This window comes from Salvelinus alpinus, chromosome 15, assembly GCF_045679555.1.
Source record: "Salvelinus alpinus chromosome 15, SLU_Salpinus.1, whole genome shotgun sequence".
Classification (NCBI taxonomy): domain Eukaryota; kingdom Metazoa; phylum Chordata; class Actinopteri; order Salmoniformes; family Salmonidae; genus Salvelinus; species Salvelinus alpinus.
The window spans coordinates 25,024,865-25,034,030 of NC_092100.1; the positions used below are offsets into that span (position 1 = coordinate 25,024,865).

Below are 9,166 nucleotides of genomic sequence, written 5' to 3' on the forward strand. Positions count from 1 at the left end.
CAATAATAGCTGGTGCGAGATGTCTAATATTAAAAAAGTCTCGAGGTATTGCTCGCCTGAGGTAGAGTACTTTATGATAAGCTGTAGACCACACCATCTAGAGGTCTCATCTATATTATTCGTGGCCGTCTATTTACCACCACAGAACGAAGCTGGCACTAAGACCGCTCTCAACCAACTCCATAAGGCCATAAGTCAAGAAGAAAATGCTCCCCCAGAAGCGGCGCTCCTAGTGGCCCGGGGACTTTAATGCAGGCAAACTTAAATCAGTTTTACCAAATTTTACCAGCATGTCACATGTGCAACCACAGGAGAAAAACAAAATCCTAGACCACCTTTCCTCCACACACTAAGATGCATACAAAGCACTCCCCTGCCCTCCATTTGGCAAATCTGACCATAATTCTATCATCCTGATTCCTGCTTATAAGCAAACACTAAAGCAGGAAGTACCAGCTACTCAATATGGAAGTGGTCAGATGACACGGATGCTACACTACAGGACTGTTTTGCTAGCACAGACTGGAACATGTTCCTGGATTCATCCAATGGCATTGAGGAGTACACCACCTGCCATGGATTACAGGCAATAGCCGCATCGAGCTAAAGGCTAAAGCTGCTGTTTTCAAGGAGCGGGAGACTAATCCGGATGCTTATAAGAAATCCTGCTATGCCCTCAGACGAACCATCAAACAAGCAAAGCAGGATTAAGTTTGAATTCTACTACACCGGCTCTGATGCTCGTCGGACGTGGCAGGGCTTGAAAACTATTACGGATTACAAAGGGAAAACCAGCCGCGAGCTGCCCAGTGACGCGAGCCTACCAGACGAGCTAAATGCCTTTTATGCTTGCTTCAAGGATAGCAACACTGAAGCATGCACGAGAGCATCAGCTGTTCTGGATGACAGTGTGATAACGCTCTCGGTAGCCAATGTGAACAAAACCTATAAACAGGTCAACACTCACAAAGCCAAACGGATGACCAGGACATGTACTCAAAGCATGCGCGGACCAACTGTCAAGTGTCTTCACTGACATTTTCAACCTCTCCCTGACCGAGTCTGTAATACCTACATGTTGCAAGCAGACCACCATAGTCCCTGTGCCCAAGGAAGCGAAGGTAACCTGCCTAAATGATTACCGCCCCGTGGCACTCACGTCGGTAGCCATAAAGTGCTTTGAAAGGCTGGTCATGGCTCACATCAACAGCATCCACCTGGACACCCTAGACCCACTCCAATTCGCATACCGCCCCAACAGATCAACGCAACCTCAATCGCAATCCACACTGCCCTTTCTCACCTGGACAAAAGGAAAACCTGTGTGAGAATGCTGTTCACTGACTACAGCTCAGCGTTCAACACCATAGTGCCCACGAAGCTCATCACTAAGCTAAAGACTCTGGGACCAAACACCTCCCTCTGCAACTGGATTCTGGACTTCCTGACGGGCCGCCCCCCAGGTGGTAAGAGTAGGCAACACGTCTGCCACACTGATCCTTAACACTGGGGCCCCTCAGGGGTGTGTACTTAGTCACCTCCTGTATTCCCTGTTCACCCACGACTGTGTGGCCAAACACGACTCCAACACCATCATTAAGTTTGCTGACGACACAAGTGGTAGGCCTGATCACGGACAACGATGAGACGGCCTATAGGGAGGAGGTCAGAGAACTGGCAGTGTGGTGATAGTTAAACAACCTCTCCCTTAATTATGGATAGGGGTCAGCATTTTCACGTTTAGATGAAAAGCGTGCCCAGAGTAAACTGCCTCCTACTCAGTCCCAGATGCTAATATATGCATATTATTATTAGTATTGGATAGAAAACACTCTGAAGTTTCTAAAAATGTTTGAATGATGTCTGTGAGTATAACAGAACTCATATGGCAGGCAAAAACCTGAGAAAAAATCCAAACAGGAAGTGTTTCATCAACATTTAAAATTAGTATTTCTGTGAATTGATGTGGCTCTCTGCAAAATCACTGCATGTTTTGGAACTACTGAACATAACATGCCAATGTAAAATGAGATTTTTGGATATAAATATACACTTTATCGAACAAAACATACATGTATTGTGTAACATGAAGTCCTATGAGTGTCATCTGATGAAGATCAAAGGTTAGTGATTAATTTTCTCTCTATTTGTGCTTTTTGTGACTCCTCTCTTTGGCTGGAAAAATGGCTGGGTTTTTCTGTGACTTGGTGGTGGCCTAACATAATCGTTTGTGGAGCTTTCGCTGTAAAGCATTTTTGAAATCAGACACTGTGGCTGGATTAACAATAATTTTATCTTAAAAATGTTGCCTAATACTTGTATGTTTGAGAAATTTGATTTATGAGATTTCTGTTGATTTGTATTTGGCGCCCTGCAATTTCATTGGCTGTTGGCGAGGGGTTCAAACGCTAGCGGAACCCCAGTCCTAGACAGGTTAATGTAAGCAAGACAAAGGAGCTGATTATGGACTACAGGAAAAGGCAGGCCGAACAGGCCTCCATTAACATCAACGAGGCTGTAGTGGAGCGGGTCGAGTGTCAAGTTCCTTGGTGTCCATGAACTATCATGGTCCAAACATACCAAGACAGTCGTGAAGAGAGCACGACAAAACCCTTTTCCCCTCAGGAGACTGAAAAGATTTGGCATGCGTCCCCAGATCCTCAAAAGGTTCTACAGCTGCACCATCGAGAGCTTCCTGTCCGGTTGCATCACCTCTTGGTGTGGCAACTGCTCGGCATCTGACCGTAAGGCGCTACAGAGGGTAGTGCGAACGGCCCAGTACGTCACTGGGACCAAGCTTCCTGCCATCCAGGACATATACAATAGGCGGTGTCAGAGGAAAGCCCATAAAATTGTCTGAGACTCCAGTCACCTCAGTTAGACTTCTCTCTGCTACTGCACGGCAAGCGGTACCGGAACGCCAAGTCTAGGACCAAAAGCCTCAACAGCTTCTACCCCCAAGCCATAAGACTGCTGAACAATTAATAAAATCACCACCGGACAATTTACATTGATCACCCTCCCTTTATATACTGTTGCTACTCACTGTTTATTATCTATGCATAGTCACTTCAACCCCCACCTACATGTACAAATTACCTCAACTAACCTGTACCCCCGGACACTGACTCGGTACACCCTGTATATAGCCTCATTATTCTTATTGTGTTACTTTATTGTAGTCTACTTGGTAAATATTTTCTTAACTCTTCTTGAACTGCACTGTTGGTTAAGGGCTTGTAAGTAAACATTTCACAGTAAAGTCTACACTTGTATTCGGCGCATGTGACAAATAAAGTTTGATTTGATTTAGGGGTCTCTATATTTAAGCAATAAGTCACGAGGGGGTGTGGTATATGGCCAATATACCACGGCTAAGGGCCGTTCTTAGGCACGACGCATCGTGGAGTGACTGGACATTGTCCTTAGCTGTGGTATATTAGCCATATACCACAAACTCCCAAGGTGCCTTATTGCTATTATACACTGGTTACCAATGGAATTAGAGCAGTAAAAATAAATGTTTTGTCATACCCGTGGTATACAGTCTGATATACGACGGCTATCGGCATGCAGGGCTCGCCCCACCCAGTTTATAACTTCACATGAATGATGTGTTTATTGATTTACACAATATGAACAAATGAGAATTTGGGCTCATGAACATTAACCTTTTGATTTATAGCAAGATCTCCAAGCACTACAGCAAGCAAATATCTAGTTTCCTAAAGTACGCTCTCATTTCATACAAGGCTTTCCAGAAACTCACCGAGAACATTTCACCCCACTGAATAAATCCCCATTGTTCATGACATCTGTAAGCAGGAAGTTGCACCACTGTAGTCTACAGTCTGTAGATGATATTGAGATATCACGAGTCTACACAACAGCAGCATTATGGCAAGCACTCCCGTCTACCTCCTTTTCTACTTCTGAAAGTGCCGTCAGAAGATTTACGATAATTATCACCATCACAGTGTGTGCGTGTCACAGCCACACCATCACAGCTATGGTTTTTGTAGTGTCTTATGTCAGAAAAGCCTTTTCCACATCTCTTGCAATAGTAAGGCCTAACTCCAGTGTGGACTTGCATGTGGGCTTTAACATTGTTGGCTTGGCTGAAACCTCTCCCGCAGACATCACATTTGAATGGCTTCTCTCCCGTGTGGATTCGCTCATGCCTTTTCAGATTGGTGTTGACTGCGAAAGTCTTGTCACAATAACTGCATTTGAAGGGTTTTTCACCTGTATGGGTCCGCTCATGTCCTTGAAGAGCTTGCTTCAGAATAAATTTCCTTCCACAGTATTTACATTCATGGGGCTTCACTCCACTGTGAACTCTCATGTGATAGTCAAAAGCATTTTTATATGCAATGGTCTTTCCGCAAATGGAACAAGAATATTGCTTTTGTCCTGTGTGAATTTCTTTATGCTTTTTCAGAGTTAGCATGGAGCTGAAGCCGTTCAAACATATTTTGCAACTGAATGGCTTTGTTGATGTTCCCTCTCTCCCAGGAACCTTATCTCCTTCAGCCATGTGCCATTGTAGATTGTGTTGTCTCATTTGGTAATTGTAAATAAAAGTCTTTCCACATAGGTCACACATAAATGGTTTGGTTGCCCCATGACGGTGCATGTGAGCTTTTAAGTCGGTGGATTGAGGGTAGCTTTTCCCACACACTTTACATTTGTATGGTCTCTCCCCCGTGTGAAGCACTTGGTGTCTCACAAGGTTTCCTTTATGGCCAAAAGCAGCTCCACAGGTCTCACATTTAAATGGCTTCTCCCCTGTATGAATTCGCTTGTGCTTTTCGAGGACGGATTTTGTCCGAAAGCTCTTACCACACTCTGAGCACAAGTGTGGACGTATGTCTGCACCTGTATGTCTTCGCATATGAATTCTTAGGTCATAAGACTGTCTGTAACTCTTCCCACATTCAGCACAGCTGTATGGTTTTTCACCGGTGTGGATTCTCTCGTGCCCCATAAGTATGGTCCTTTTTGTGAAACCCTTTCCACAAGTCAGGCACTTGAACGGTCTCTCCACTGCATGAACTAGCCGATGTTGTGTCAGATCTGTCTTGGTAGAGAATGTATTTCCACAGACTTTGCAACTGAAATGGTTTTCTTTGTGATGCAACATGTGACGTTCGAGCTGCTTGGACATTCTGAATGTTTTGCCACATTGACCACAAGCAAATGGCCTCTCTCCTGTGTGAATTAGCTTGTGACGTAACAGCATGCGGTTCAGGCTAAAGGTCTTGTCACAAACGTCACAGGTGAACGGTCTTGAGTGAATTAACTTATGACCTTCCAGTAACCCTTTCCTGCTGAAGGTCTTCTCACAAATGTCACACTTGAAAGGTTTTGTGTGGATTAGCTTGTGAACTCTCAGCAACTCTTTCTTGCTGAATGTCTTCTCACAAACATCACACTTGAAGCGTTTGTTTTCTGTGGATCCTGTCCCATTAGTAGTATTACTGTTTTTATGTCTTTCATGGCTGTCTCTACCGTTGTCGGTGCCCTCTGGAAGAGCAGCTCTCATATGCTCAACGTTGGATTCAGTATCTCTTGGTGAGGGCTCTGTATTCAGTCCATGTGTGTCTCCCAGAGAGGAGTCATACTCCAATGAAGTCGTCTCTGTAGGTTTACTGCAAACTTTGGCAGGACCTAAAAATAAGAGGAATGTGAGCATACACATAGTAAAACTATAGCCTAAGTTAAGAGAATTTAACAAAATTATTAGGTTATACTAAATGTATTTAGACAAATAAATCAACCAATATATGGCAATATCAATATTTTTGCCTTAAAATAAACATGCTTTTTAACAGCCTGTGTATTGTTTTCTAGCGCACACCACAGAAAAATGTTATGCAACAGAAAACAAACAGACGTTTCTTATTGGCATTCAGGTAGTTAATCCCCATTTTCTTTTGTTTGGTTCCTACTGAATATGACCCTGGACCACATTCAGCAGATCACAACTTTACAACATGAGATTCAAAGGTAACGGTGCTATTCTGAAAAAACTGTATGTTTAGTAAGCCAATTTACTGTTTGAGGGAAACATTTAGTTCAGTACAAACCATCACAGCAAACATTAAAGTGAACGCACCCCTGGTTTGGCAACGATTATTCAAAAATAACACCACTTTGAGGATATTACCTGCACAGACGGATGTTGCGTTAGTGACTGTGTTTGCTTGACTGACATTCCCTGGCAACGCTGAAGCCGCTGTCATTCCAGGCAACAATGGGAGATCTAAAGAACAACAAGCAAAGTTACATTGAAACATGTTCAAAACTCTCACTTTTTCATTTCAACAAAATGATATGTGTGAAGTTACTACAAACAAAACTATCAAAGATGGGGAACAAAACAATCAGTACACCTACAACAGACCTATTTAACTAACTTATTATAGGCAGGAACCTAATGACTGGAGGTCTACAACACTCACCAACTGGTTTTATTGCAAAGATCATTCCGTTGTGCAGAACATGGGTTGGCGTCTGTACTTTCGGTTCTGCCTCCACTTTAGCCAGAGACGTTCTATAATGTTCAGCCTTCTCAGTAATTTCCTTCATATATTCATCCATCTGCTCCACCTTGGTCTTCAGTTTCTCGTTTTCATTTTGCAAACGTGAGGAGGCCACTAGGAATAGTTGGCAGACTTTACGAATACCCTCCCCCATCAACAAATTCATAATGGTGCAGAGCTGTGTAGAGCAATAGAAACAAGTGAACTAGTTAGTTACTGTATACAGCAGAGGATGTGAAACCAGTAACGTTAGCTAGAAACCTAGCTGAGGGCTAGCTAGTAGTACTAGTTAAGTAACGTTGTACCAGGCTGTTTCACAACCGGCCGTGATTGGGAGTCCAATAGGGCGGCGCACAATTGGCCCAGCGTCGTCCGGGTTTGGCCGGTGTAGTCTGTCATTGCAAATACGCATTTGTTCTTAATTGACTTGCCTAGTTAAATGATGGTTAAATAACACAAAATTAAACATTAACGTTCGCTAGGTAGTCAAAATAGGTAGTTTGCACCCTCAGCGCGGTTGTTGAAAACCAAAAACATCCGGTTTTCAGGGATACATTATCTTCAACCTAGCTTCCTTTAACCTGAACATCAGAATCGGGGACACGCTCAGGTTAATTTAGGTTACAGACGGCAGCAAATTTATTCAAATAACTTTTGTTCGTTAGCTAACGTAGCTGGTTGTAGTCATTAGGCGCCCGTCATTATACTGCTCAATGACAGAAATATTTTAGAAGACTCACCTCTCTTCCCGGATTAACGTCGTTGTTAGCGTCAGAGTTTGGCAAAAATGTGTATATTTCTGTCATTGCCGTCTCGACGACGAAGGCCATAATCGATGTTGTTTCTGACTGGAACATATTGTAAATTGTAGCCATTTTGACCATCGACCAATTCAAGTAACGTTAAAATAAAAACTACAAGTCGCAGCTACATTTATCTTAGGTAGCATATTTTTGCTAACTAGCTGATACTGTCATCCGCGTGAAGCCAACTGGCGGCTTGTCAGATCCCTTCCGGGTCACGGAATTTTAGAAATGTTCCAAATTAAAGTCACTCGCGTTATAGTAGAAAAGTGTCTGACCACGAACAATTATTCAGATTTGTTCATATCTAAATATGCACTAGTTTTAGAAAAGGTTTTAGAACACCTACTCATTCAAGGGTTTTTCTTTATTTTGTACTATTTTCTACATTGTAAAAAAGTAGTGAAGACATCAAAACTATGAAATAACACATGGAATCATGTAGTAACCAAAAACTGTAAAACAAATCAAAACATATTTTATATTCTTCAAAGTAGCCACCCTTTGCCTTGATGACAGATTTGTACACTCTTGGCCTTCTCTCAACCAGCTTCATGAGGCAGTCACCTGGAAGGCATTTCAATCAACAGGTGTGCCTTCTTAAAAGTTAATTGTGGAATTTCTTTCCTTCTTAACGCATTTGAGCCAATCAGTTGTGTTGTGACAAGGTAGGGGGGGGGGGTATACAGAAGATAGGTCCTGTTTGGTAAAAGACCAAGTCCATATTTTGGCAAGAACAGCTCAAATAAGCAAAGAGAAACAACAGTCCATAATACTTTAAGACATGAAGGTCAGTCAATACAGAACATTTCGAGAACTTTGAAAGTTTCCTCAAGTGCAGTTGCAAAACCCATCAAGCGCTATGATGAAACTGGCTCTCATGAGGACCGCAATAGGAATGAAAGACCCAGAGTTACCTCTGCTGCAGAGGATAAGTTCGTTAGAGTTATCAGCCTCAGAAATTGCAGCCCAAATAAATGCTTCACAGATTTCAAGTAACAGACACATCTCAACATCAACTGTTCAGAGGAGACTGTGAATCAGGTGTTCATGGTCGAATTGCTGCAAAGAAACCACTCCAAAAGGACACCAATAAGAAGAAGCGATGTGCTTGGGCCAAGAAACACAAGCAATGGACATTAGACCGGTGGAAATTGTCCTTTGGTCTGGATTCCAAATTGGAGATTTTTGGTTCCAACCGGCGTGTCTTTATGAGATGCATTGTGGGTGAACGGATGATCTCTGCATGTGTATTTCCCACCGTAAAGCATGGAGGAGGAGGGGTTATGGTGTGGGGGTGCTTTGCTGGTGACACTGTCAAGGCACACTTAACTAGCATGGCTACCACAGCATTCTGCAGCGATACACCATCCCATCTGGCTTGGGCTTACTGGGACTATCATTTGTTTTTCAACAGGACAATGACTCAACACACCTCCAGGCTGTGTAAGGGTTATTTTACCAAGAAGGAGGGTGATGGAGTGCTGCATCAGATGACCTGGCCTCCACAATCCCCCGACCTCAACCAAATTGTGATGGTTTGGGATGAGTCGGACCGCAGAGTGAAGGAAAAGCAGCCAACAAGTGCTCAGCATATGTGGGAACTCCTTCAAGACTGTTGGAAAAGCCTTCCAGGTGAAGCTGGCTGAGAGAATGCCAAGAGTGTGCTAAGCTGTCATCAAGGCAAAGGGTGGCTATTTAAAGAATCTCAAATCTCAAATATAAAATATATTTAGATTTGTTTAACACGTTTTTGGTTACTACATGATACCATGTGTTATTTCATTGTGTTGATGTCTTCACTATTATTCTACAATG

The 9,166-nt window shown here is 43.0% G+C and overlaps 1 protein-coding gene across 2 annotated transcripts; it reads right to left on the reverse strand.

Annotated features, from left to right (window-relative positions):
* Positions 1-3,592: 3,592 nt before the first annotated feature.
* On the reverse strand, positions 3,593-7,559 carry LOC139539767 (zinc finger protein 271-like). Of its 2 annotated transcripts, none has more exons than XM_071343044.1 (4): positions 7,286-7,559; positions 6,465-6,723; positions 6,170-6,265; positions 3,593-5,670 (listed from the first exon to the last, which is right to left on the reverse strand). In XM_071343044.1, the coding sequence occupies exons 1-4, from the start codon at positions 7,427-7,429 to the stop codon at positions 3,896-3,898; spliced, it is 2,274 nt and encodes a 757-aa protein (XP_071199145.1). In that variant the 5' UTR covers positions 7,430-7,559; the 3' UTR covers positions 3,593-3,895. The 2 variants fall into 2 exon arrangements, with proteins under 2 accessions (XP_071199145.1, XP_071199146.1); XM_071343045.1 differs by lacking the exon at positions 7,286-7,559 and adding an exon at positions 6,851-7,235.
* Positions 7,560-9,166: the final 1,607 nt, after the last annotated feature.

Excerpts from the sequence above, each read along its gene's own strand:
- LOC139539767 (XM_071343044.1), bottom strand. The coding sequence starts at position 7,429 with ATGGTCAAAATGGCTACAATTTACAATATGTTCCAGTCAGAAACAACA. Across the intron at positions 6,724-7,285 it reads ACGTTAATCCGGGAAGAGAG|CTCTGCACCATTATGAATTT; the intron begins GTGAGTCTTCTA and ends TGCTCTACACAG. Across the intron at positions 6,266-6,464 it reads CTTTGCAATAAAACCAGTTG|ATCTCCCATTGTTGCCTGGA; the intron begins GTGAGTGTTGTA and ends GTTGTTCTTTAG.